Raw genomic sequence first — 27,983 nt, forward strand, 5'->3', positions numbered from 1 at the left:
CAGCCACCACATGTGCGTGCCTGTGAAGACGAAGTGGCAGATCAGGAAGGAGAGGGAGATTTTGCCGAGCTCCTGTTAATAGGCTTGGGCGATGGCTATGTCCATCCCTGCCTCTCGACTCGGCCCGGCCTCGTCCACAATTCCGCACCGGCCGGCTTGCTTGATTGCCGTTCTCGCTCGGCCCTTTTAGTTGGTTCCGGGGTATTTGTGTTTGTGAACTAGGCCCAAATAATATCGTATATGGGCTAATGTGAGCAGCCTAAGAGGCCGTGGTGACTAAGCGGCCGGCCCAGTTGTTTCCGAGATTCGTTTCTTTTTTCTGTTCCCCGGTCCTGGACCTGCAGTCCACCAACACAATTCGTTGTCCATGATCCATGCAGCAGACAGTGCAATAAAACGAACCTGCTGTTCCTTTGGCCTCTCGAACAGAGAACCCATGCATGCCGGGAACTACGGCTGTTGACTTCCTGTCGCGTAATATGCTGCATCGCCTTGCTGCTCTAGTGCTGTAGCAGGGTTTTCAGCTTGACCTGAACCTCTTTCAATTCTCTATCCGTTGCACGCTGCGATGACCGTCGCGCCCCGCAGTGCTGCACTGTTTCTTGGCTAGCTTCATTCGACTGGCTATCCACCTGACCACCCAGTGCTCGGATGAAGAATTCGAAAGTGTAAAAATCAAGCAAAACCTTGGGAGAAAAAAAAAAGGTTTGTGCACGTGGCTACCCCGAGTAGCAGCCATCAGAAATTCAGAATTCAGAGGTCATCACTCATCAGGGTGAAGGGCGTAGCAGCAGGTGTCAAGCGCTACACTACCAGCTTCTTTCTTTCTTTCTCCAATGCCATTCAGCTGTCTCTTGAATTCTTGGACCTCTCTGTGATCCCTTTCCGCAGGGGGAGAATCTGCACCGGACATGGCCCGGGCCCCTTTCTTTTGGCAGCAAGCCTGGCTACCTCTATGTAAAGGCTCTCGCTTTTGCATCTCCCCTGCTTACCCTTCTTCTCAGGGTTTAGGGGCAGGCTTCACACTGCTTCAGCGTGTACCAAAATTGCATTATTTTGCTTTTCATGGAGTGGTGCTTCAGCAAAGGACCTCAGCAATCCGTGCCCCCTGAGCGTGCAAGGCTCGCGTCATTTTTGCATTGCCGCCGGTCTCTGCGGCCAGCTCCTCAGCCAGTCAGCCATCCGTGGCCGCTCCTCTCCTCTCTCTCCTCCAGCTTTTGTGCTCCTCGCTGCTGCCGAACAGCCGGAAGCAATGGCCGGCGCAAGTCTTTATGGTCACAGGATTCAGACGCATTCAATGACCTGATCCGTGGTACACTGCTGTACATCACCTCCTGCCCGGCTGCCTTTCTCTCTCTGGACCTCTCTCTCTCTCTCATTGATTCCCAACAGGCCAACACCACAGCCACAAGGAACCCCTGCCCATGTGAACAGTGAGCATGCTGGTGCAGTGGTGCTGCAGCATCCTCCGCCCGATATAAGCCGGGCACCCTAGCTACTGTTGCCGACCTCATTCAGAGTGGCTAGCTGGAGCTAGGCGACGTTCAGTCAAGCCTGAGCTCTCATGGAACTCCAGCTTTACTCCTCATCCCTGCTGCTTCTCCTCCTGCTATCCTCTCACGGCCTGCACGCTACCGAAGGTAAAAATCATCTTTTGCCTGCCTAAACCTCTAGCTGCTCCTGCTCCGATCCCCTGATTTTCCCTGCCTTCATTCTTAGATTGTTCATGCAAGTATGTCCCTTTCTTTAATTGCAGGTAGAGCGCTGCGTTTCCAGCCCAAGGATCCACCGAAGGTCAGTATTTTTTTTCTCCTTCCTCTCGCGCGCGCCATGGTTCATGTCGACCCAACCAACCAATCGCTTGTGCTGGTATGCAATGTCGAGTGCAGGCCGGCGAGGGCGCAGCGACGATGGCGGAGTCGCTAATCGGGTCGAGGCCGCCGCGGTGCGAGGGCAAGTGCGCGCCGTGCGGGCGCTGCGAGGCGGTGCAGGTGCCGGTCGCGCCGCGGGTCGACGGCGGCAGGGGCGAGGCCGAGCCCGGCCGCGCCCGCCTGTTCAGCAGGGCCGCCGCCGCCGGTGGCGACAGGGTCCAGGAGAGCTACACCGACTACAAGCCCCTCAACTGGAAGTGCCGCTGCGCGGACCGGCGAGCCCTGGATCCGTGATCCGGCTGTGACCTGGCCTCTACCTGCTGATGCCGAGCCCATGATATAGTTACTAGTTTTCAGTTGCTGGATGATCCATGATCACATACACTTGTTCTCATCGCTAACTAGGTTTTGGTAAGCCATAGGTGCTTTATTTGTAGTTTGGCTGGTGATCAGTCGCTTGACGACTCGCTTCAAGAACTGTTTCTTATTACTACTTCGTGCTAGCCATTAAGCTAGGATATTGTAGTGTAATTAATCAGAGCAGAGAGTGATGTCCTCTGTGCATCAGTCAGTAGCGTGGCATTACCATTCCAGTTCTTGAGAAGATCTCCATGCCTCCATCTAATCCGACGCTTGAGTAAAGTTCTATTTCTTTACAAAGATGGTTCACGCAGTATATATGCAGAAAATGTCCAACGTTGGTAGACTACTTATGTGCATGACGAGGTTTAGTATAATAGCCAAGTAGCAACAATTGTGAGTAAGGAATTCAGCAACGAATAATTTTGCGTTTATTTTCGTTGTTGTTCTTGAGAGATATATATAGAATTGTAAAAAGAAGAGGACTCCGAAATAGTAGGACAAAACACTTTTCGACCTTTGGATGTATGCGCATCATTGCTCAGCATGTCTTCTTTCTCTTGAAGAACCTGTACCGTAAGCATTTGATACAGAGCAGAGCAGAGCAGAGAACATGTCCTCTGGGAATCGGCTTCGCCCTTGTTTACTTCGCGAATTTGGGAGGTGCCAAATTACTGTAGCAACACTATAGCGTTTCGTTTGTATTTGTGAATTATTGTCCAAATATTGACTAATTAGGCTCAAAAGATTCGTCTCGCAAAGTACAACAAAACTGTGCAAATAGTTTTTGATTTCGTCTACACTTAGTACTCCATGCATGTACCGCAAGTTTGATGTGATGGGGAATCTTCTTTTTGCATAGTGTCAAAGTTGGGAGTTTTGTGGGAAGAGAACAAGGGCTTCGTTCGCAAGTCGGTCACAGACTCAAAGCAATCATGGTAGTAAAAAATATAACAGCAATCTCGTTGCATAAACACTGTACAAATGCTGTAGACGTCTAACGTCTTCAGCACTAGCTATACTTATTCATTATACTAGGCCCTGTTTGGATACACCCTCCTAAAGATTAGAAGTTCACTTTTAGGACACTTTTAAGACTTGTGCGTCCAAACATGGGTCCTAAAAGTGCACTCCTAAACTTTAGGAGGGTCATTTTCATTAGGAGGGCCAAGGGGTCCTAATGGATCCTATTTCTCCTAAAAGTGGTCCCCAAGTCCCCTTTACCCCTATTACCCTCGTATGCATTAATGACGTGGACAGTGCAGGGTAGTTTAAAGGAGTAATTGAGGGGTAAAAATGACATTTTCTCTCTAAAATCCTAAAGATTAGTAGTCCATCCAAACAGCCCTGTACTAAACTTTAGGACTACCAATTTAAGGATCCTAAACTTTAGTACACTACTAAACTTTAGAAGTTTGTATCCAAACAGGGCCTAATTACTTAGACAATCACGGCAATCATGGTAGAAGGCAGGACTGTACAATTCTTGCTGCTCTTTGCGTCAGCCTCATTGAGCCCTTGTTTACTTGGGAAGTTGGGAGGTACCAAATTGGCATTTTGCTATAAATGCGACACTGTAGCGTTTCGTTTGTATTTGTGAATTATTGTCCAAATATTGACTAATTAGGCTCAAAAGATTCGTCTCGCAAAGTACAACAAAACTGTGCAATTAGTTTTTGATTTCGTCTACATTTAGTACTCCATGCATGTACCGCAAGTTTGATGTGATGGGGAATCTTCTTTTTGCATAGTATCAAAGTTGGGAGTTTTGTGGGAAGTAAACAAGGGCTGAAAGTCAGAAAATGTATGCAAAATGCCAACAAAACAAGGCACAAAGTTAAACTCAAATCAAGCATTCAGAAGTCGCAATTAGATGCTCTGGATCAACCCATGTCTTGATAAAAGCCCACTGCATGCATTCACGCGGAGCCGAATCTTTGCCTGCCCACCTGGGAACAAGAAAGAAAGGGACAGTGCTGAGCCCCCATGAATTCTCACTCGAGTCATCAAGAGAGCTCTCGATTTCCTACTCCTCGCAAGAGGTCATGTCACGTCCGCGCCCCTGCCTACCCTGGCAGTTGGCAAGGAGTTGAAGCCTCCCTGTCTCCTTTGTCCCCCTCCGTTTCACTTTGCGCAAGGAGAGCATCCGGGACATTTATGCCAAGCCATTGCTCAAGAGTCAAGAGGAACGGCCGCAGCCGAGAGTCAAGACGGGACGGCAATCATGAGAGGTATTGCTAGTTCCAAGTTACCACCAGTCAAATGGGTGCAGCCATGTAGGATGCAATATCGCAGTAGAGTAGGAGTAAATGACTAAATGGGCATCCAAGTATTGTTGTTGTTGTTGTTTTTAAAAAAAGAAGCATACAAGTTTATTTAATGAATTTTGGAACATATAATACCATCGAATAAATTCAAATAGATTTTTTGGAACTGAATTCAAAACAGTTTTGGTAGCAGGAAGTATTGTGTGTGTTCTTCGCAAAAAAAGAGGAAGTATTGTGTGTTTCCGAGTTAATCGTGCATTCTCGGAAATGGAAAATTTATTCGATGGGCTTGTACGTAATATGGGCCTCTTTAACTTGCTGGCTCCACGTGGGCTTGTAAAACGTTTCGTCCCCTGGTGCTATTGTTTGTTTGGTAGCACGTAGCGGGCCCTGCCCCCATCATCATTAGTCGATGCCACAGAGCCCAACGGCCTGTTCGGCTGAGCTTATAAGTCGGCTGAAAAGCTGAAACGGCTGATTTGTTGTGAGAGGAAAATACTCTGATAAATCGGCTGATAAACTGAAGCGAACAGGCCTCAAAACTATCCTACCACTCGCTACCAGGGCACCAACCACCTCCACCTGCATGCCTGCGCCACCGCGCTACTTGGGCGAGTGGGCGTGCCTGTTCCTGACGAAGGGTTAGGCGCAAAACATTAAGCACGTCAATCGTAGTTTGCTGTACAAATTGACTCCAAAAGTGCGACGGGCGAATCATCTGGAATGTTCTACTAATCTTAACAGCTGAGTTATACTCAATTCGCCTCTTAATACTTTGAGCTCGCGTGAAATTCAAATGGTAGTTACCACGAATGGATTACTACGTACGTCATTGCGAATTGGGGTCAAACGTGTGCACCAGTACATGGTAACCCTAGATAAACATGGTAACCATTTGCAGTAACAAGAACGATTATTGAAGGGTAACCAAGTCTTGCAAATATCTTATGCTGGCTCGAACTGAGGCCATGTTTAGATGCCCAATTTTGGAGTGCCAAAATCACTGTGCTAGCACTGTAGCACACTGTAGCGTTTCGTTTGTATTTGTGAATTATTGTCCAAACATTGACTAATTAGGCTCAAAAGATTCATCTCGCAAAGTACAACAAAACTGTGCAATTAGTTTTTAATTTCATCTACATTTAGTACTCCATGCATGTACCGCAAATTTGATGTGATGAAGAATCTTCTTTTTGCATAGTACCAAAGTTGGGATTTGGAGGTGAACTAAACAAGGCATGAGTGTAGTTCAGCCGGTAAAGATCCTTGTGGTGAAACTTGCCTACCAGGATTTGAGTCATCGATTCGGCACTGTTGCTTGTATTTTTCTGGATTTTCAGGAATTAACCGGCGCTATTCGTTCAGTGGTAGGTGACGTGCCCGTTGACAACGAGGTGCTAGTGGTCACTTTGTCAATCTCGAGAATTTACCGGCTCAGTCGGATTATGTACGTGTGTTCGTAAGGACGAGTGTGCGTGTGGGTATGTGAGTGCCTGTGCGTGATTTTCCGTTGGCGCCGCTGCCGTCTCTGGCCCAGTTGCCCCTCTCCCCTGCGCCTGTCCCGGACTTCCTGGCTGCCATCTGTGGGCCTTCCCAAATTGGAAGTGGCAAAGTTTGCATTTTACCATAAATGTATAACTGTAGCATTTCGTTTATATTTGTGAATTATTGTCCAAACATTGACTAGGCTCAAAAGATTCGTCTCGCAAAGTACAACAAAACTGTACAATTAATTTTTGATTTCGTCTACATTTAGTATTCCATGCATGTACCGTAAATTTGATGCGATGGGAATCTTCTTTTTGCATAGTGTCAAGTTGGGAGAAGGGGGAACTGAACAAGGCCCTAATCGTGCTGCGCTCTTGGTTCTTGCCTGTCGGCGCGCGTGTCCCGTGACCACACCACCACTCTCGGGCGCCGGTACGGCCTCGCCGGTGGCGTGGGCGGCCGTGTGGAACACGTGCGTGGAGCATGGGACATTGGCGGGCGTGTGCTGAACTGCTGACTGCAAAAGATGTGGCGCCCGGATAAATACTAACTGCTGCATGTCAACGCTAGCTAGTACAGCACCCACTTTATTAAAAAAAATAGTACAGCACACAAGTACATGCCCGGCACCATTTGTATGGCAAACTGCCTATCCGATCAGGCACTGCTCTTAAAAGCAACTTCAACAGAGTTGCTATTTAACTTTCCAAGTTAAAATTTAGCGAGTTGATAAGAAAATTATTATCCAACCGAGTTGCTATTTGGCTCTCCATCCCACCAGACTTGCTAAATTTCTCCTCACACTTGCTAAACTTGGCAAGCCAATTTACCAAAATGGAAACTGCAAAATGGAGAGGCTGTTGCTGTTGGAGTGGATGGAGAGTATGGATTTTTAGAGAGGAAAGTAGTTGTTAGGATTTGAAGAATGGGAAATGGATAGTCTGTTAAGAAGAGAGAAATCTTTTTGCAAACTTGGATAAAAAATCAATAGAGTCTTCGAGATGCTCTAACCTGCTCATAGCTTCAGTTGCCGTTAAAAAATCGCAAGTTTGCCATCCATCGGGATCAAGAGGACGCCGTTAGTCAAAGACATTGGTCCGGTAGCAGTTTTGTTGGGTTTGAAATCAGATATGCACCTGTGTCCTTTTTAGTGGTACGCTCATCAGTTTCAAATCATTGACACAAACGTAGTTAGCCCAATTGTTGTTGTATTTTTTTAGTGGGTCCAACTTGTATTTATAACCTTATATGGTTGGGGAAACGAGAGAGATGCTCCCGTAACAATATACTATGGTCGTGCAACTGTGCTAGCGCATGTGCTGGCGCTATACGAGGCTAGTTGTGGCTTGTGAGGCGTCGTCGTCATCTTCTCTCTCCGGTCAAGTCACCGGCGCTTCACGGATCACGATATATTATAGTAGGTTCGCTATACGGATACACATAGACACCGGCGTCTGGGCCCGGGCCCGGGCCCGGCGTTTGGTTCTGGAACGACCTGCTCGTCGTGCACGTGCATGCGCCAGATGCGGCGTGACGTGGAAGCCAAGGAGTCGTCCCCGGCTGGCCGGTCTGATCTCTAGCTACTCGCCGTCTCACCGATCAGCAAGGTGACGACGAAGGCGACCGCGCACGGACCGCGCGGCAGGGCTGCGGCGGTCGAGCCAGCGGAGCCTGGCCGGAGAGATCTCGCTGCCACGACGGTCGACGGGTCGTGCGTCGGAGGATTACCCGTGTATATATAGATCGCTGCGTATCTCCGCTTGGAATGCACGCATGAGCCCGCAGTGGAGACGACGGCGACAGAGGGCGAATATTATCATCGCCAAGGAACGCAGGGACAGGGGTGCACGCCGGCGACCGATCGAGCGAGTCGGTATCTCAGACGGTAGCGCCGGATGGAGTGGTAAAGACTACCGTGCGAGACCCGTGGCGTACCTGACTCCGCGGAGAAAACCGCGGCCACTGCATGGCGCTAGAGTACGTAGAAGATGTCCCATGTTAGCTAGCCGACACGGCACAAGCCGCAACTATTAGCGATAGAGATATAATCTCTGATGTAAATTTTTTGGTTGTTCAGGACTCATGTTCAGTTATAGATAAGACAGTTTGTTTAGCTTTATCTTCAATATGTAATCCTATATAACCGAACCGGACTTCTAGCAACCGCTAATTGTAATTTGTCTGGAGTCTTTAAGATGCTCCTATATATTAACGCGTCAACATAGGCAACTACAGTTCTACCAATTCTTTTACGGTAATTAGAGCAACCTCTTCCTAGATACATCTACTACTCATGCCTGAAACTCCACCATGGCCGGCGCATCCTCTTCTCTCTCGGCTCAACTCGGGTCGACGATCTCGGAGAAACTCACGCGGGACAATTATGTCATGTGGAAGGCGCAATTCCTCCCGGCTGTTCGCGGTGCTCAGCTCGTTGGGATCCTGGAAGGCACTGTGCTGGCGCCAAGCAAGATCTTGGAGATTGTGGTGGAAGGATCTAGAAAGAAGTCTCTAACCCCGAGTACGATTCGTGGGTAAGCAAAGACCAGCAACTCCTCAGCTACCTGCTAAATTCAATTACCAGGGAAGTACTAGCAGGAGTGGAGACTGCGACAACCTCTGCTGAAGCGTGGAAAGCACCGGAGATCATGTTCGCGGCGTAATCAAGAGCTCGGGTTACTAATCTGCGCATGCAACTAGCGACTCTGAAGAAGGGAAATCTGAGTACGTCAGCTTACTTCAACAAGATGCAAAATATCAAGGATGAGCTTGCAGCCGTTGGTAAGTCTATTGGAGATGATGAAGTTGTGGTGCATATTCTCAATGGTTTAGATTTCAATTATCATCCTTTTGTGTCCTTTATGCTTGGCCGTGGTGATGCTATTTCACTTTTGGATCTGTACTCACAACTTATGGAGTATGACCTGCGGTTGGAGATGTTCCAAGAAGCGGGAAAGTTTCAATCTTCAGCAAATTCAGCCTCTTGTGGTCGCGGTTTCAACCGTGGACGTGGAAACAGGTGTGGCAGTGGTGGCCGTGGTGGCCGGTTTGGCTAAAGCTGTGGCGCGCATGGTCAGGGACGTGGAGGACAACCACAAATCGGCAATAACAGTGGTGCCAATTCAGCCAAGAAAAAGGTGCAGTGTCAGATCTGCAAGAAAGTTGGACATGAAGCTCCAAGGTGTTGGTACCGCTATGATGATGGTGATCAACAATATAGCAAGATAGCAGGTGCTGCAGAAACAGGTTATGGTATGATACAAACTGGTATGCTGACAGCGGTGCTACTGATCATGTGCCTAGCGAATTGGAGAAGCTGACAGTACGTGAAAAGTACACCGGGCGTGATCAAGTTCACACTGCCAGCGGATGAGGTATGAAAATTAGTAATAACGGGCATACAATTTTTCATACCCCTCATAAAAGCTTACATCTTAAGAATATTCTTCGTGTTCCCAGGTCACATAAAAAACTCGTTTCCGTCCACAAAGTAGCGTGAGATAACAATACTTTCCTTGAATTTCATCCGAATTTCTTTCTTCTCAAGGATCAGGACACGAAGAAAATCCTACATCAAGGTAGATGCAAAGGTGGTATCTATCCCCTAGCGTTGGATTCATCTAAAGAAGGTCCAGGAAAACAAGCTTATGAAGTTAACAAGCTGTCTACTTCTAGATGGCATAGTCAGCTAGACCATCCAGCTATTCCTATTATTGAAAGAGTGCTTAGTTCAAATAATTTGTCGTGTGCTAGTGATAAGAATTTGGAGTATGTTTGCGATTCTTGTCAAAGGGCCAAGAGCCATCAACTTTCTTATTCTATTTCAAATAAAATTTCCAGTGCTCCGTTTGATTTGGTTTATTCTGACGTTTGGGGACCAGCTCCTGGCCGCTATCTCTACTATGTCAGCTTTATCAACGACTACAGTAAATTTACCTAGATCTATCTCTTGCGCCAAAAGTCTGATGTTTTTAGAGTCTTTCAAGACTTTCAAAATCTCGTTGAAAGAAAATTTAACAAGAAAATCCTCTATCTACAATCTAACTAGGGAGGAGAGTATGAGAAATTAAATTTCTTTTTTTAGCGCATTGGCATTACCCATCGAGTACCCTGTCCGCATGCTCACCAACAGAATGGTGCGGTAGAACGAAAGCACCGGCACATGATCGAGGTTGGTCTAGCTCTCCTTGCGCATGCTTCTATGCCATTAAAATTTTGGGATCAAGCTCTTCTCACTGCCACGTATCTTATTAATCTGCTGCCATGCAAGGCCATAAATTATGAGACACCTGCAGAGCGTCTTCTTCAAGAGAAGCCGAGTTATGAGAACCTGCACATTTTTGGCTGCGCATGTTGGTCAAACCTTCGACCATATAACACCAGGATGTTTTCTTTTTGATCTACCCAATGTGCTTTCCTTGGTTATAGTTCCATGCACAAGGGTTTCAAATGTCTCGACATCTGCACCAGTCGGATCTATATCTCACGCGATGTTGTCTTTGATGAAGCTGTTTTTCCGTTCATGAAACTTCATCCTAATGTGGGTGCCCAACTCCGCAAGGAAATTGTTCTTCTTCCTGATCATCTTCATAATCGGGGGATGAAAATTGTGTTGCTTCTGATATTACTAATGCTACTAATATTCCTGGCACAAGTGGTGGTTTACAGGCAGATGGAGATATGGCGGCAGAAGGGGTTCCTGGCGTTCCTCCCTATGTTCTACTTCCGCCTGTAGAAGATCACGTCGCGGCACTCCAGGAAGATTTGGCGGCAGAAGGTGCCGGCGGCACAACTCCTGCGCCTGCCGCGCTTGGCTCGCCCGACGGCCGCTCCTTGGCTCGCCTACAGCACGTGACGGCTCGCAGGTTAGCTCGTTCCTCGGCTCACGCGGTGGCTCGCTCGTCAGCCCGCCTGCAGCGCGCTCCAGTCCGCCCATCAGCTTGCATGCAGCGCGCGCCATTCCGCATGTCCGCTCACATGCAGCGCATGACAGCTTGCCGCATAGGGGGCCCTCCGTTTCAGCTCCGTCCAGCGCGCCAGGGCCTCCCGCTCAAAATCCCTCCGCCGGATCCTCTGCGGCAGATGCGCCAGCGCCAGGATCTGGTTCTCCTGCTCCGTCTCTAGTGCAACGATGACAAATCAGGCTGCAGAGTGGTATTGTCAAGCCGAAGAAAATGTATGATGGTATGATTCGTTATGGTTTCTTTTTCTCTACTGGTGAACCTGATTCTGTGCAAGAGGCTCTTGGAGATCCTAAATGGCGGCAAGCAATGCAAGAAGAATATGATGCATTAATACGCAATGGGACATGGCATCTTGTTCCTGACGACGTGGGTAGAAATTTAATTGATTGCAAATGGGTTTATAAATCAAGAAAAGAGTTGATGGTAGCATAGACAGATATAAAGCCAGATTAGTGGCCAAAGGTTTCAAACAACGGTATGGGATTGATTATAAGGACACTTTCAATCCTGTTGTTAAAATTGCTACAGTGAGGCTGGTATTATCTATTGCAGTCTCTCGAGGATGGTGTCTTCGACAGTTAGATGTACAGAACGCGTTCTTGCATGGTGTTTTGGAAGAGAAAGTTTATATGAAGCAGCCACCAAGTTTTGAAGATTAGAGTAAACCAGACTTTGTTTGCAAGTTGGACAAAGCTATTTATGGTCTGAAGCAGGCGCCTAGAGCCTGGTACTCGAGATTGAGCTCGAAGTTGATTAGTCTCGGTTTCGTTGCCTCTAAGTCAGATACGTCGCAGTTTATTTATAGAAAAGGGAATGTGACAATTTATATGCTCGTCTATGTTGATGATATCATTGGTACAAGTTCATCATCAGAAGCTATTGCGGCATTACTAAAGGATTTAAGGAAATACTTTGCATTAAAAGATCTTGGTGAGCTGCATTATTTCCTGGGTATCGAGGTCAAGAAAGGAAAGGGTTGTATACTTCTCTCTCAAAGCAAATATGCAAGTGACTTCCTGGAGCAAGTTGGCATGAGCAAGTGCAAGCCATCTAGTACTCCATTGTCGTCGTCGGAAAAACTTTCAAGTCATGAAGGTGAACCGTTAAGTGCTGAAGATAGTACTTGGTATAGAAGTGTGGTTGGAGCTCTCCAATATTTAACATTGACACGGCCGGATTTGTCATATTCTGCGAATAAGGTTTGCCGGTTCCTGCATTCGCCCACCGCACTGCATTGGACTGCAGTTAAGCGCATATTGAGGTACATACGGTACACTATAAATTTGAGCTTGAAAATTCAGAAGTGTTCGTCTACTCTTGTCAGTGGATTTTCAGACTCCGATTGGGCTGGAAGCGTTGACGATAGGAGGTCTACAGGAGGGTTTGCGATATTTTCCGGTTCCAATCTTGTGTCCTGAAGTGCCAGAAAGCAAGCTACAGTTTCCAGGTCAAGCACTGAAGCTGAATATAAATCCATAGCAAATGCAACGACGGAGATAATTTGGCTGGAATCTCTGTTGGCCGAACTTGGAATAAGAATTAAAGACACTTCTGTGTTGTGGTGTGATAATTTGAGAGCAACATATCTGTCTGCTAATCCGGTGTTTCATGCTAGAGCAAAGCATATAGAGATTGACTTCCGCTTTGTTCGAGAACGAGTTATGAATAAGCAACTTCAGGTACGGTTCATTCCTTCAGGAGATCAGCTAGTGATGGATTTACCAAAGCTCTATCTTTGCGCCAGATGAATAATTTTGTGCATAATCTAAATCTTCAGTCAACAGAAGCTTCAAATTGAGAGAGGGTATTAGCGATAGAGATATAATCTCTGATGTAAATTCTCAGGTTGTTCAGGACTCAGATTCAGTTATAGATAAGGCAGTTTATTTAGCTATGTAATCCTACACAACTCGAATCGGATTTATAGCAACCGCCAATTATAATTATAATCTGTGTGGAGTCTTTGAGATGCTCCTATATATCAATTCTTTCAGCGACGTGTGCTCGTGCGCGCGCGCGGGGGGGGGGGGGGGTGCGGGGGGTTACTGCCGCTCGTCAACGAGGAAATAATTAACTATTTGCCACTATTTGGGGGTGAGTGGCAACAGATTTGCCATCCATGTGAGATGAGTGAATGTGAGAGGGATTAAGTGAACATCGCATGCAGTGGCAAAAAATTTAAATGTCCCGTCAACGAGAGCTTCCCTTCTCGATCGCCTCCCTCGCGTGGTAGAAAAAATGTAATATATATAATCCGTCTGAACCGGCCGGTCTCAGTTGCTAGATCTTGGCTCGGTGGTGCGCTGTAAGTGAAAATGTGAAATGGAGGCTGTTGCAGTTGTCACAGGATCGGACTTGAGGACCGGTGATCGAGTAGGTTGGTTCTCAGGAGGTGACTGGTCCTCTCCATCCTCCATGGATGATGGAACTGTGAATGTTCTCGGAGTGTCAGGAGCATGCGTGGCATGGGGGCGGCGATGGGCTCGGCAGTTGGACCACTCCCTGTCCTCCTGTGTCCATGCAGCAGCTGCAGTTCTCATCAATGATGAACCCATCCGGTCCCCGTATTCCATGTGTCAATATCAAAGATGTTCGTGTACTACATGTCGCTCGAAATGACCGTGAGTAGAGTCAGCCGTACTCCGTTCTTATCCGGGTAACTTCGCTGGCATACTTACCTCAATACTCCATCGCATGATGGCAAATGGCCACACGAAGCAGCTGTTCTCACCAACATCGTTTTCGATCGACGGAAGATGCGGATCCCGTGACATCAACAAGGAGTTGCTGGGGACCCGTCGAACACTCGAGCTAGGAACGACCAGGCGCATGTTGCCCGGCTCCATCCATGTGGCTAGCCGAGGGGCCGTGCCGGGCACCGATAAGCGCGGCCGCGACGAAGGCACAGCATAAGCGCTGATGCCCCGGGTCCACCCGGCCGAACCCACCGGCGGAGAAAATGCAAAGCTACGACAACACCATACACGTAATGCCAAGGACGACAGATCAATCCGGCGGCGACGACAACGGCCGGCGTCGCGCGCGTGCCGCAACGACACGGATCGGGGTCAGCCGGCGGAGGGAGCGAGCGCCGCGCGGGATCATTTCAGGATGCAGCCGCCTCGCCGCCGCCGCACCCTCGCCGAGGACCCAGCCGGCCCCGCATCACCGTAAGATCACAACAAGGCTCCATGCGTGCATGTGCTTTTAGGATGGTCCAGCGCGCTCACCCATGCCATGTGATGTGGTCCATTCGCCTTGTCCGTGTGCGAGAGAACGAAGACAACGCATAGTACGAAGTAGTACAGCTCCAGGTGGGCACCTCGTATACTATATACTTGTATATGTACGTACACATATATCCCAGCCCTGACTTTTTTGGTTTTTTAGCTTTTTTTTTAAGATTCTCGCAAATAGGCTCCCGACGGAAACATTTCAAAATCTGGACCCTTAGCTTGGCACCATCCATGTTGGCACCAAGCTTACACGTCTCGGCGCCAGAGGGTTTGGTGCCAAGATCGTTGTGCCGTCGGTGATGTGGGTGCTGACATGGCAGGCGGCTTAACGCCAACGTCGATGGCGTCAGGCTATTACCTTATAGCTCTTGGCGTTTCTAATGAAACATGTATAATTATTTCGAGGAGCATGCAACAAACCACAGTACGGTTCAGCTGATTAAGACGTGCGCATCTTATCCCAAAGGTCTAGTTCCAACCCAAGTATTGAATTTTTTTTTGCTACATTTATTTTTTTTTCTCCGTTGGGGTTCGAACCCAGACCTTTGGGATAAGAAGCGCATGTCCTAACCAGCTAAACCGTAGTGTGGTTTGTTGCATGCTTCTCGGAATAATTATACATATTTTCGTTCGAAGCACCAAGAGCTACAGGGTAACAGCTTAGCGCCAAGATCTACGGCGCCAAGCCCCTGCCATGTCAGCACCCACGTCACCGACGGCGCAACGACCTTGGCATCAAACCCTCAGGCAACGAGACGTGTAAGCTTGGCGCCAGCGTGGATTGCGCCAAGCTAAGGGTTCAGATTTTGAAATGTTTCCGCTAGGAGCCTATTTGTAAGAATCTTTCAAAAAAAGCTAAAAAATAAAAAAGTCGGTATCCCAGCCCATCTGAATTTGTTCGACCTTGGTGACGCGACGCGCAAGATTGGATGGGCACGGAGGTTGGAAGCTCGAAACTCGTAGGGAGAGGAGCAATTGCCCAAGCAACCAATGATCCGGGAGCTGGATCTGCGATGGCGATCGAGATCAGGGTCTCCGGCCTCCTGATCGATCGCCACGACAATTTTAAAATGAGATAATTACTTAAAATGAGATAATTACTTATTTGACACGAGACGAATGACTCGTTCCTTCCTTGGTCCTTAAAATTTTTTCCTTCCTTATTTGACACTAACTTCAACTTTCATTCACAAATTGAGACTATGTTCGATTTTCCATCCGACCACCGTTAAATTCCCTGCAAAAAGATGATTTTGCCCCTGCTCCACACCCTTCTACCTCCTCTCCTCTCCTTCTCCCTCTACTCCACACCGACCATCCGACGCGACGCGACGCGGGGGTGCTGGTGCGCGGCGACGGGGGCTGGCTGCCACGGCATCGGCACGATCGCGACGCCCGGCGGTCGGATGCCACGTGGAGGTCTCCAGCTCCTCCTTCCCCTCTCCACCGCTGAGACGCTCACGCGCTACTGGCGTTCAAGGCGGCGGTTGTCCAGGACCCCACGGGGGCGCTCGCCAACTGGGACGCCACCACCGCGGACCCTACGCCTGGAACGGCGTCGCGTGCCCCTCCTCCTCCACCGACGCCACCCAGCCCCGCAGCGTCGTCGCGCTCTCCCTCCCCAAGAAGCGCCTCGTCGCGGCGCTCCTGACGCCGCCGCTCCCGTCCTCGCTGCGCCACCTCAACCTCCGTAGCAACCGCCTCTTCGGCCCCATCCCGCTCGAGCTCGTCTTTGGCCCGCCCGCGCTCCAGAACCTCATCCTTTACGGGAATGCGCTCGACGGTCCGCTCCCCGAGGAGCTTGGTTGCCTAGCCTTCCTCCAGATCCTCGACCTCTCGTGCAATGCCCTCAACGGCTCCCTCCCGACCTCAATCCTCAAATGCCGCCGGCTCCGTGCGCTCACATGAAACAACCTCATGGGCCCGCTCCCCGCAGGTGCCGCCCCTGCGGCCTGCGGCAGATCCATCGGCGAGCATGGGAAGGGGTGGGGACGGCCATCGCGACCAAAATAGAGCGGCGGGGAGGGGTGCGGCCGGCCCCGTGGGGTGACGAGGACGAACGCGGGGGGGGGGGGGGGGGAGGGAGGGAGGCGTAGCTGGGCTCGCGCGTCGGCATGGAGGGCGGGACGGTGGGTGGCGGCCGAGCGGAGGAGGTACAACGGCGGGCCAACTTCTCGACGGTGGCCTAGGCAGAGCAATAGCCCGTGCGGTGTGGAACAGAGGAGGGAGAAGGGGAGGAGAGGAGGAAGAAGGGTGGTGGGACCCACAGGGGTAAAATCGTCTTTCCGTAGGGAATTTAACGGTGGTAGGCTGGAAAATTGAATAGAGTGTCAATCTGGGAACTTCAGTATCAAATAAGAAAGGAAAAAAAATACGGATCAGAAAGGAACGGATCGTGTCAAATAATATGTCTGATATCAAATAAGAAATTATCTCTTTTAAAACGGTAGGCGAAATTTGCGGATTCGCGCGCTAAATACGGGGGCCGCGTGATGGGGGCGGGTGAGGTGGCGCTCGGCCATCCACTCTGTCCATGTGGGACAGGGACGGTGGCGTAGCGTCTGGACCCGCCGGGCCGCCGGCCAGTGCGTCGGCGACGGCGATCGGCGGACAGGCCAGCTACCTGTCACCTGTGCTGCTTAGAGGGGAAATCGAATATGTCTCTCTCGCTAGTGGTAGTCACCGGGCATCATTGGCAAAAAAATCAACGCGTGATCGAAAACGAAGTACGAGTCCATGGGATATCCAGAATGATACTGTACGTAGTGAAATATGCTACACTACTGTTTCTGTGCAATTTTAGAAACTTGTTTTTTGGTGAATTTCTCGGTCGTGTAGTTGGAGGATGTGGATGGGGAAATGGACAAACTGTAGCCGTTTTCGACGCCGCTAACCAACCAGTCAGAGGTCAGAAGGGGATACACCTCCTTCAATCATTTGCTCTATCTATCGATAAAGAACGCGAAGCTAAGCACTTCAGCTTTACATCCTTGACAGAATGTGCCGAGTAATTTTATGGCCAGGTCATTTTCTCATGGAGCATCACCCTACCAGGGAGGCCGTACACATTAGGATAACATGGCCAGCATTATTCAATGTGCCCGAGAACCAATCATTTACCGGCAAAGTATTCAGATTAGTCATGATGTGTGACGCATTGACTACACCCCACCCTGTCTTGGTGTGGCAATTAAGCAAGTGTTTAATTGGAGGACAGAGCAACCTCATCTCGGACCATAGTTTAATCTACGTCGACGTAATTTGTTCATGCACATACGACTGGTAATTAAAAAGAGCGTGATAGTGTTGGCACGACAAGAAGGCTTTGCTTAAGTTGAGGATGTGATCATTTGGTTTTAGTTGGGGATGTGAGTGTACGCCGTACTCCTTTTGTTTAGTTGTCTTGTGTTTGTTAAGCGAGTAGCTCGTGCCTAGATGCGGTGGAAAGTGGACTCGTTCTATAGACGTCTTAAGTTTCCTTCTAGGCCGTGTCTAGTCGCTGGCTAGTCCTCGACTTTCATGTGTGCGGTACTTGGTTGCAGATTCTTCTACGTTTGTAGAGAAGAAATGCAATGCGGCTTATCCAAGCGACCATGGGGCTTATCTCCACCGAGGGGCCGGATTAAATTGGCAAGAAAAGGCAAAACTTGCACCATTTCTTTTAGTTGATAGGATATCCATGTTTTGCTCACCAACAGAAGAAGGTGGACCTCCTTTATGTTTTCTTACATGCGAAAATGGGACTGAAGGTGATCCCACAAATAAGTTACTTGGCATATAAGTGAGATAAGAACGGGTGACTTATCTTAAGAGGTTCAAACACACACCATGAGAGGTATTTTAGACGGTTCAATCCAAATGAAATCTTAATAGCAAAGACATGATAGTAGGATTCAACTCTAAGACTCTAACCGTAGTAGGGAAATAATTAAATGATGGAAAAGGGAATATATGAAATAATGATAAATACCACTAATTGGTTAGGTAGTGAAAACTCTAATGGTAGCAATGCTCCCTCCAGTCACAAATAACTAAAGGATTAACACTTTCATTGCTACTTTTTATTGTAATATTCGTATGTAGTGAAAAATTAGAATGATTGACTTTAGACCCTTAATTGTTACTTATTTGTATTTGGATCTAGATTGGGAAATAACATAGTGAGCCGATGCTACGTGGTTACTATTTACTAAGGACTCCATCCATCCCAAATATAAGCTTTATCCTAAATCAAATTATCTTCGGTTCGACTGAGCTTATTGAAAAACTACAACATTTACTTAGTATTATTTATTGGATCTATTATGAAATATATTTTTATACTGTACTTTTTTTATGAAATATAGTGTAGCTTGTTTGATGTGGTATATGTTGATGTTTTTTTTTATAAACTTGGTCAAACAAGTAGTGTCAACTCTCGCATGACAGTAACAGTATACTGAGACAATGGTCTGTGAAGTGGTTAAGTAGTGTCAACTTTAATGATAGTAGCAGCATAGTGACTTGATGGTATATGAAATGGTTTATGTAGTGCTAACGTTAATGGTAGCAACAATGTAATAGATGATGGTATATATTCCCTCCAACCCCAAAATAATGCAATTCTAGCTATGCTCATACTTGTATAAGATGCATAGCGAGAATTGCACCTAAGAGGTAGTAGGTTATGATAAGAATAAGCTCGGACGACACTAATAACATAGAGAAATGATAAATGATTCCAGGCAATGATTAAGTTATGAAGCAGAAAAAAAAGACGATTTGCAAGGTTGTATAGATATATTTGAAAATTTATAAATTCCTTGCACGAAATCGAAAGAAGAAATAATTGTACGAGAATTATAACTTACGGACCTTTGTAATTGAGAATATACTCATTCTGAGCCCCCAAGTTAGCTACCGCTGTCATTTCCCCTCCATGTTATGAAAACAAGGTTGCATCGACAACAAAGCTACTGCGCATCAACGGTTCATGCAACGTTAAGGGTAAACTACTCTACAAGAGAGAGTGATACCAGTTTTCAAATCAACCAGTGCCTCGTTTAGTTCCCAAAAGTTTACATTTTACCATAAATGCGCAACTATAATATTTCGTTTGTATTTGTGAATTATTATCCAAATATAACTAATTAGGCTCAAAAGATTCGTCTCGCAAGTACAACAAAACTGTGCAATTAATTTTTGATTTCGTCTATATTTAGTACTCCATGCATGTACCGCAAGTTTGATATGATGGGGAATCTTCTTTTTGCATAGTGCCAAAGTTGGGAAAGGGGAACTAAGGTCTTGTTTAGTTGTCCAACTTTGGATAACCAAAATCACTGTAGCGTTTCGTTTCTATTTGTAAATTATTGTCCAAATATTGACTAATTAGGCTCAAAAGATTCGTCTCACAAAGTACAACAAAACTGTGCAATTAGTTTTTGATTTCATCTACATTCATTACTTCATACATGTACCGTAAGTTTGATGTGATGGGGAATCTTCTTTTTGTATAGTGTCAAATGGGATGACATTAATTACCCGTTGTCACGCCCATAATCAAGTGGGAGGGAGACAAATCCATCCCTGATAATGACCAACGCGCTCGGGAGTCGGGATCCTGGCAATCTGATCTTGACAACGCCTGCCTATTAATTTTGCGCTGTTTAAGGAAGTACTAGCGAACCATCTGTTTCCCGTCTTCTCGTAACGCGCCGGAACATGCAGCGAAAGCGCTTTACTAGAGGAAGGCTGCGTCTGATCTCTGCCGCTTGACAAAGTTTCACCCCGGCACGGTTTGGAGGAAGAGAGCGACTGCGAGCTGCGAGTCTGCGACTACGGCTTCGTTTGGTTACTTTTACTTATTTTTAGCATCCATTATGTTTAAATACTAATTAGAAGTATTAAACGTAAACTACTTATAAAATTTATTACATAAGTGGAGGTTAAACGACGAGATGAATTTATTAAACCTAATTAGTTCATGATTTGACAATGTGTTACAGTAAACATTTGCTAATGATGGATTAGTTAGGCTTAATAGATTCGTCTCGTCGTTTAGCCTCCATCTGTGTAATGAGTTTTTGTAAATAGCTACGTTTAATACTTCTAATTAGTATTTAAATATTTTGATGTGACATGTGCTTAAAATAAACTAGGAATGCACGGAGTCGATGCCAGTTACGGAATAGATAAATGCCAATTTACATCTGCGAAATCACCGCGCGGTAACTCTGCTTGCCATCAGAAATTGACCGGTTGACTGGCCGCTGGCAGGCAGGCGAGCGGGGCTGCGGGGGCGTTACGGGGCCAGTGAGCCAGACGACTCGGCCCCACCGCGTACGTGACCCTGGCGCGCTCGCCGCTGCCGCTGCGGTTGCGGGCCGTCACGACTCGGCGATGCCAAAATCCAAACGCGCCTCCTCCTCGTGCCTCGCTCCTCAATCTCCCACGGGCCGCGATCGATCTCGACCCCTCCTCATCCGCACCCGCCTCGCTTTGCGTCCTGCTGGCACGGCCGCCGCCTATAAAGGAGCGGGGCGGAGGCGGGCGCCCGCCATTCCCCTCTCCCTATCTTCCCCTCTCCCCCTTCGCCGTCTTCCTCAAATTCTCTCCGCATTTCCTCCGCTCGTGGAAGGTGCTGCTGCTGCTGCCGTCGCCGCGCGCGGCGCCTGCATGGTGATGGAGGGGAACGCGGGCTCACTCTACGGCCGCCTCAACAGGGCCAGCACGCGGGGGCTCCTCGCCTACGTCGCCGCGGGGGCCGCCTGCGCGGCCGTCCTCGCCTGCTTCGTCCTCTCCGCCGCGGACCCGCGCGCCGCCGCCGGGCGCAACGATGGGCTGCTACGCCTGGCCTCCCGCACCGCGCGCGTCTGGCCCGTAAGCCGTTTGCTCTTTTGCCTATCATTCCCTCCCTCCCGCGCCCCCCGCCCCCCCTCCCGGTAGCCGGTTTTCGTCGCGCTCATCAGTTCTGATCTCGCCGGTGGGTTTTCTCCAGGACCTCGCGTTCAACTGGCGGGTGGTGGTGGCCACCGTTATTGGGTTCCTCGGCTCCGCGTTCGGCACCGTAGGCGGCGTCGGCGGTGGAGGGATCTTCGTGCCCATGCTCAACCTCGTCGTTGGCTTCGACACCAAGTCCGCCGCCGCGCTCTCCAAATGTAAGCTATCTCCCGCACACGCAAGCCGCCACACCGGCGCCGGTTTGTGCCGAACTCAACTGCCGATGCATGCGTCTACTGATTTGCTTCTCGCTCACACGCGTGCGTGCGTGCTCGCTTGGTTCGGTTTGGGCGCAGGCATGATCATGGGGGCTTCGGCGTCGTCCGTGTGGTACAACCTCCAGGTGTCGCACCCGACCAAGGAGGCGCCCGTCATCGACTACAAGCTGGCGCTGCTCTTCCAGCCCATGCTCATGGTTGGCATCACCATCGGCGTCGAGCTCAGCGTCGTCTTCCCCTACTGGCTCATCACCGTCCTCATCATAATCCTCTTCGTAGGTAATCAGCGCTTGCCTCTACCATGCCGCTAAATTTGAGCCAGCCGCATATACTCTTTGCTCGGTCCTGCTACTTTCTGTGTCCAGTGAGATTGCTGAGATGGAGGCGTGTTTGGTGTGATCAATTTTGTTGCAGGCACTTCGTCCAGGTCGTTCTACAAGGGAATTCTCATGTGGAGGGAGGAGACCATGATTCTGGTTGGTTCCTGTCACATGTCACATTTGCGAAGTTTGCTGTCGAATGACTGTGTCCTGATAGGCACCGTTTGGTTCGCAGGACTAAAGTATAGTCCCTGTCATATTGAATGTTTAGATACTAATTAGGAGTATTAAACATAGGCTAATTACAAAACCGATTGCACAGATGGAGGCTAATTCGCGAGACGAATCTATTAAGCCTAATTAGTCCATGATTTGATAATGTGATGCTACAGTAAACATGTGCTAATCATGAATTAATTAGGCTTAATAGATTCGTCTCACGAATTAGCCTCCATCTGTGTAATTAGTTTTATAATTAACTCATGTTTAGTCTTTCTAATTAGCCTCCGAAGATTCGATGTGACATGGACTAAACTTTAGCTCAAGGATCCAAACATCCCAGTCTCTATTCTGCTAACCCATGTGGTGAATGATTGCAGATGGAGACACGTGAGAGAGAAGAGCAATCAAAGGCTGCCTGTGCCGCAAATGATGGTAGGAAACTGTACCGCTTGCATGATAGTTTTGAAATGCTTTTCTGATAAAGCTAAGCATCAGTTACTTTCACTTTGAGCTAATATTCATTTTATGATTTGACATCTTTTGGTTGGACTTGTACTTGTGCAGTGGTCATTGACCCTAGCTATGAGCCCCTCTTGACTCAGCCTCAGCCCAAGGTGAAGTCTGCATTGGTAAGCCACAACAACTACACATACCTATCGTTTGCATTCGGAGGTTCCTAAGCAACTGTGGAGCTTACGACATAGGGGGCGTTTGGTTCCGCTTATTTTTAGCAAGTGTCACATCAAATGTTTAGATACTAATTAGAAGTATTAAACGTAGGCTATTTACAAAACCCATTACATAAGTGGAGGCTAAACGGCGAGACGAACCTATTAAGCCTAATTAATCCATCATTAGCAAATGTTTACTGTAGCAACACGTTGTCAAATCATGGACTAATTAGGCTTAATAGATTCGTCTCGCCGTTTAGCCTCCGCTTATGTAATGGATTTTGTAAATAGTCTACGTTTAATACTCCTAATTAGTATCTAAACATTCGATGTGACGGGTGCTTAAAAATAAGCAACCGAACCAAACCAGGCCATTATCATATAGTATGAATGAGCTTTCAGATCCACCTTTGAAACAATGCCATTATTGGTTGTCAAAGTATTATTCATATCCACTCAGTGATTCTTGGCTATGTACTAACATGCTTAGGGCATTCTGGGGTATATAACATGGTTAGGGCCTAGGGGATGTTGATAGATGCTCTGAACATGCAAAAAAGCAAGAAGAAACAAAAGACAGTTTGTCCCCATGTGATCTAATCGCTGAACTGTCTTTTTTTTTATTATTTCAGGAGACTTTTCTGTTCAATTTGAGGTGGAAGAATATCCTAGTTCTAATGTCTGTCTGGTCATTTTTCTTGGTGCTGCAAGTTCTCAAGGTCTCCCTTCTACACTGAGAATAATTTTTATATTTCCTACTTAAAAACAGGCAATCTTCATAGCAATGATTGGTATCTGAAAAAGATAATGGCCCCATTTCTCCCAAAATTCAATCGCTTTCGGATAATTTACCGACTGTCCAAAGCTCAGTTACTCTTGTGCACATGCGAATAGTAGACCACCTGCCAGTGGTCCTTCGACTCCTTTTATTGTCTCCTATTGATGGAAAAAATGGTTATTAACTTCAGTAACTTTTCCTTCCCTCGCAGAATAATTCAAAATCATGCAGCACTTTCTACTGGGTGATCAACATTCTACAGGTGATGATTGTTTTACTTTGTGCCACTGTTTTGTCTAAACTGACATTATATCTGCCAGGCTGTCTTTCAATTTATTATTAAAACTTATGTTGTTGTGTTCACGTTGGCCTAGATTGGCACATACACCAGCCACTTTTTAATCAGCTCTTGACTCCCCACCAAACATTGACCTTTGTTTTGTTGCACATGGAACGCTGACATTTAATTATGTTACACACAAATTAGAACAGATGAAAACCCTTCTGGTTCATACTTTTTAACGCTGTGCTAAATATTTTAGGTTCCGGTTGCGGTGAGTGTGTTCCTGTGGGAGGCTGTGAAGCTATGCAGGGAAAGCCGTGCTCGCCGTATGAACGGAAACTCAGAGTGTGTGTGTGAGGCCTCTATTGAGTGGTCACCAGCACAACTGATGTTCTGCGCCTTCTGTGGTCTCCTTGGCGGGACTGTTGGTGGTCTTCTTGGATCTGGTGGTGGGTTCATCCTTGGCCCACTTCTTCTTGAGCTCGGTTGCATACCTCAGGTATGTAAATTACCCCAGATTCATGCCAAATTTCATTTCAAGTAGTTCATTTTCAAATATTATCCTCAAGCCGTCTGATGGATGGGAGACATCTCTGCGCTGTTCTTTTGATCTGTTGAGCCAATCTGCGCTCGACTTTTCCTGCTAATGTGTAATCCCTTGCTGAAACGACGATGTACGTGACTTAGTCCCTGGGAAGCCTGGGGTCGAACTGTACTAGCTTACCTAGCTTGAACCAGGGTAGGTAGACTATGCTGCAACAGGTTATCTTATCTTTTCTGTATCATCAAACATGTGGAATTTCCGTTCTTTTGAATGGAAATGGGAGGAGCCTGTTTCGAATTTTTTTTTCAAATATTATCAAGCCGAACTGTATGTTAGCATACATCCATACAACATATTTGAAATGATATCTTGTCACGAGTCACCAAGGAGTTAGCCTTTTTCAATTAAGACAGAACTTGTATCTTATCATCAACAGTCCAGTTACATGAAGAGATCAATCTAGATACAATTTTGCTATTGCATGCATTTTCTCCACTCGTGACACATTTCTTAAATGATTTGCGGTAGGACTAAAAGCACATTCGCAATATAGAGATTGAAAGTCTTTTTTTTTTGGCTAAGAATAGATTTAATCAGTCAACCTTGAACATCTTCATGTTTGTTTATTTGTAAACGAGTTATAAGCTTGAAATCATTTTTGTAGCAGTAAATCCCTATTTTGGCATGTGAAACAGATTGCTTCTGACAAATTGTATCGGATTTTAACATTTTCCTGTTGCTGTTGCCAGTTTTCATGTGGCAGTGTCTAAAATTTCTACTAGTTTTCTCCTGATTTCTTCTCCGGAATTGTAACTTTTTATTGCATAAGCACCATGCTATCATAAACTGAGCTAGATATAGATGGTAGATCTTCACATCTATAGCATTATTTATACCTTTTAGCAATAACAGGATTATTGTCTCATCAGTTGGGTTATATTAAATGGGAACGTATCTAGTGCAAACCATCTACCCCGTGCAACCTTGGAAACTATGAATCAAGGCCACAAGATGCTAATCCAATGGATAGGGTTAGTGGTGGGATTATTTTGCAGTTAAGCCCCCCCACCCGCCGGCCATATCATAATAAAATAACTCAACTCATTGGCACGGTCCAAAATGCTCATCGCACCCCTATAATTTGCCTCAGAAATATGGATATCAATATATCATCCTAAAGGAAGCAGCTTTGCCTGGGTACAGGTGGCTGGTAGTTGTATTGTATGAACCCTATGTGATCTTTGTTGGTTGGTGGTATATATGGTTACATGCTATACCTTGACAGGTGTGGATGTGAGTGTCATTTGTGTGTACAGATCATCTGGGTGAAACCTGGATAGTAATTTATAATATGATTAGCAGTACCAGTACATCTATCTCTTAGTTTTGAAATGCTTCTTGTGTCATTGGTAAAGTTACCATTGGGTGATCCAAGATTCGTTAACAAGTACCTTGCAATGGGTAAATAAAAGCAAACTGAGCATTTACTGTGAGAGAGCTAGAGTAGTCAACCTGAAAAGGCCCAGTTGATTGATCAATTATAATCTATTGTAGGCTGTTCACACTTTGTAGGGCTTATTTGACCTCTGACATGCACACCTTGTAATTTCATAGGAGGCATGAATGTCACCACTTTTGTATCTCCACGTTCATACATTTCTTTCCTCGGCAAACGATACTAAGATCAAATATTGCATTGTCTTGCAGGTTGCAAGTGCAACAGCAACATTTGTGATGATGTTCTCCTCCTCCCTCTCTGTGGTGGAGTTCTATTTCCTGCACAGATTTCCCATCCCTTTTGGTAAATCCATGGTTGCCAAGTCTGTCTACAAATTTCTTAACATTTTTCAGTGTATGATTGTTCCACAGTAATGTGCTCTGTTTTCTCTATCTGCAGCTGCCTATCTCATCTTCGTTTCCATACTGGCTGGATTTTGGGGTCAGTGCTTGGTTAGGAAGATTGTGCACGTGCTCAAGAGGGCATCGCTGATTGTCTTCATCCTCTCCTCTGTCATCTTCGCCAGTGCTCTTACAATGGGTATGGGCCATTTGTCAAGCTTGGTTACTTGTTTTCTTTACCTTTTCTTTTTGAAGCTGCTGTTTGCTTTACTTTAACTTAATGAATTGCTAACCTAACCTCACACCAGTCGAATTGAAATTGAGCCAAACGAAATTAGTGTTAGTAACATGTACATATTTTCCTGAAAAACCGAGCATGGCGTGAATTGGTATTGCTTAAAATCTTTTCTGCAATTAACATGCATCCTTGAGAAAAACGAGTTTCAATACTCTCGTACTACTACTGTGTCCGCAAACATAGCTCTGCTTGCTAAGTTCTTCTACCTGTGTTACTTTGCAAAGTAAAATTTTAATTGTTTTCACATATTTTTCTAAGACATGTTGTTTTGTTGAATTTCAGGAGTTGTTGGGACCCGGAAGAGCATTTCGATGATCAACAACCACGAATACATGGGGTTCCTCGACTTCTGCAAGTAACTCTACACAGCATCAGACTGTTGATACATCCGGGAGAGTCCAGGCCAATACCTAATTGACCTAATCTCCCCCAAAAGTTTAGAACAATAAAGTCGTCAAGAGTGCACGCAGATTGTCTCCTCGCTAACCTGCACGCATCTTGCCCGACAGAAGAGTCGTAGTAGTAAATTCAGGTTGGGTTAGCTCCTGGCTAACCCGACAGACCGTATGCGTCGGTCTAGTGGGACCGTGGGAGTAGTTGGCAAAGGTTTTGTCATGTCATGTCACGCGTGTGTTAGCTCCTGGCTAACCTGCGAATGCGTGTGTCGGTCTTGGTTTTGTCACGTCTGCGTTAGCTCCTGGCTAACCAGTCAGTTAGTATTTGTCGTCCATTCTTGTGCTAGCTCCAGGCTAGCCTCAGAAGTCCGAATATTTTGTCGCATGGAACACTGTAAATATCAACCAATTGGCGTTCTGTCAGTGCAGCTGAAAGCGTTTCCAGCCGTGCTGAACTGTGGTGTATGTATATTTGCAATTTTGAATTTGAATCGATTGCAGTTCTGCAGTAGGATGATCATGCTTGTTGCACTTAAGCATGACCAAAGCGTAGGTAGACCAGTCGAGCTGCAGCTACAAGCCTACAAGGTCAAAATGGCTGTCAATGTTTGCTCCGATATGCACGGTAGTCATTGACTGCGGCTGGAAACTTTCCAATGTTCAGAAGCGCTGGGCTTAAATAATCTCACATGGATGAATGAATTCACGATAGGAAGGAACACAGGACCACACAGTACAGGCTTTGTTGTCTGAAGCACAATGTTGCCATGGTAACTTCCCTAATTCCCAACACAAGGGCTTCCAGGCTATAACATTGCAAGCAAGCATCACACTTCACAGCTCTTCGCATACTCAGAATTTCAGACACAAAGGTAGCTGAGATGTGTACATCTCACTGATAGTTGCCTAGTTGGCATATGATTCCAACAACCTGCAGAGCGCAAACATCTGTCCTATGAATGGAACATTGTCAATTTCAGTCCAGTGGTGCGATTCTGTCAGTAGCGATTAGCGCAATTCCAAGCCGTTCTGGACTGCGATATTTGCATCTGGATTTGTAGTTCCAGTCGTCTGCACTCTGCACTGCTGGATGATTGTCCTAATTGGACCTTAGAAATTAGAATATGCAGGAAGCAGGATCATGGCCACGAACGGAGTGTAGACTGGTCTAGTTCATGGGGCGAACCTGAACCTTGGTCGTGTTGACTGCGGCGAAATCAACACGACAGTTTCCGATGTTCAGAAGTC

The 27,983-nt window shown here is 46.9% G+C and overlaps 2 protein-coding genes and 1 non-coding gene across 3 annotated transcripts; all 3 read left to right on the plus strand.

The window, feature by feature from the left end:
- The first annotated feature begins 50 nt into the window (after positions 1 to 50).
- LOC117837080 (EPIDERMAL PATTERNING FACTOR-like protein 2) lies at positions 51 to 2,496 on the plus strand. Its single transcript, XM_034716650.2, has 3 exons — positions 51 to 1,640; positions 1,757 to 1,794; positions 1,890 to 2,496. Exons 1-3 carry the CDS (start codon positions 1,565 to 1,567, stop codon positions 2,163 to 2,165), a joined length of 390 nt encoding a protein of 129 aa, XP_034572541.1. The 5' UTR covers positions 51 to 1,564; the 3' UTR covers positions 2,166 to 2,496.
- Positions 2,497 to 8,772: 6,276 nt separating this feature from the next.
- On the plus strand, positions 8,773 to 8,911 carry LOC117841165 (small nucleolar RNA Z247). Its single transcript, XR_004637193.1, has one exon. It is a non-coding gene; the product is annotated as a small nucleolar RNA Z247 (small nucleolar RNA).
- Positions 8,912 to 20,552: 11,641 nt separating this feature from the next.
- LOC117835152 (sulfite exporter TauE/SafE family protein 4) lies at positions 20,553 to 27,226 on the plus strand. The gene is made up of 12 exons (XM_034714524.2): positions 20,553 to 21,047; positions 21,166 to 21,325; positions 21,464 to 21,664; positions 21,800 to 21,861; positions 22,305 to 22,359; positions 22,492 to 22,556; positions 23,231 to 23,317; positions 23,588 to 23,638; positions 23,919 to 24,158; positions 25,911 to 26,004; positions 26,101 to 26,241; positions 26,623 to 27,226. The coding sequence occupies exons 1-12, from the start codon at positions 20,568 to 20,570 to the stop codon at positions 26,697 to 26,699; spliced, it is 1,713 nt and encodes a 570-aa protein (XP_034570415.2). The 5' UTR covers positions 20,553 to 20,567; the 3' UTR covers positions 26,700 to 27,226.
- The last annotated feature ends 757 nt before the right edge of the window (positions 27,227 to 27,983 follow it).

The sequence above is a fragment of the Setaria viridis genome, chromosome 9 (assembly GCF_005286985.2).
Source record: "Setaria viridis chromosome 9, Setaria_viridis_v4.0, whole genome shotgun sequence".
NCBI classification, from domain to species: domain Eukaryota; kingdom Viridiplantae; phylum Streptophyta; class Magnoliopsida; order Poales; family Poaceae; genus Setaria; species Setaria viridis.

What these genes read in the sequence shown, in the direction of transcription:
- LOC117837080 (XM_034716650.2), top strand. Translation starts at nt 1,565, where the DNA reads ATGGAACTCCAGCTTTACTCCTCATCCCTGCTGCTTCTCCTCCTGCTA. An exon ending in CGGCCTGCACGCTACCGAAG is followed by an intron (nt 1,641 to 1,756) that starts GTAAAAATCATC and finishes CTTTAATTGCAG; the next exon opens with GTAGAGCGCTGCGTTTCCAG. An exon ending in AGCCCAAGGATCCACCGAAG is followed by an intron (nt 1,795 to 1,889) that starts GTCAGTATTTTT and finishes TGTCGAGTGCAG; the next exon opens with GCCGGCGAGGGCGCAGCGAC.
- LOC117835152 (XM_034714524.2), top strand. Translation starts at nt 20,568, where the DNA reads ATGCCAAAATCCAAACGCGCCTCCTCCTCGTGCCTCGCTCCTCAATCT. An exon ending in GCACCGCGCGCGTCTGGCCC is followed by an intron (nt 21,048 to 21,165) that starts GTAAGCCGTTTG and finishes GGTTTTCTCCAG; the next exon opens with GACCTCGCGTTCAACTGGCG. An exon ending in CGCCAGTGCTCTTACAATGG is followed by an intron (nt 26,242 to 26,622) that starts GTATGGGCCATT and finishes GTTGAATTTCAG; the next exon opens with GAGTTGTTGGGACCCGGAAG.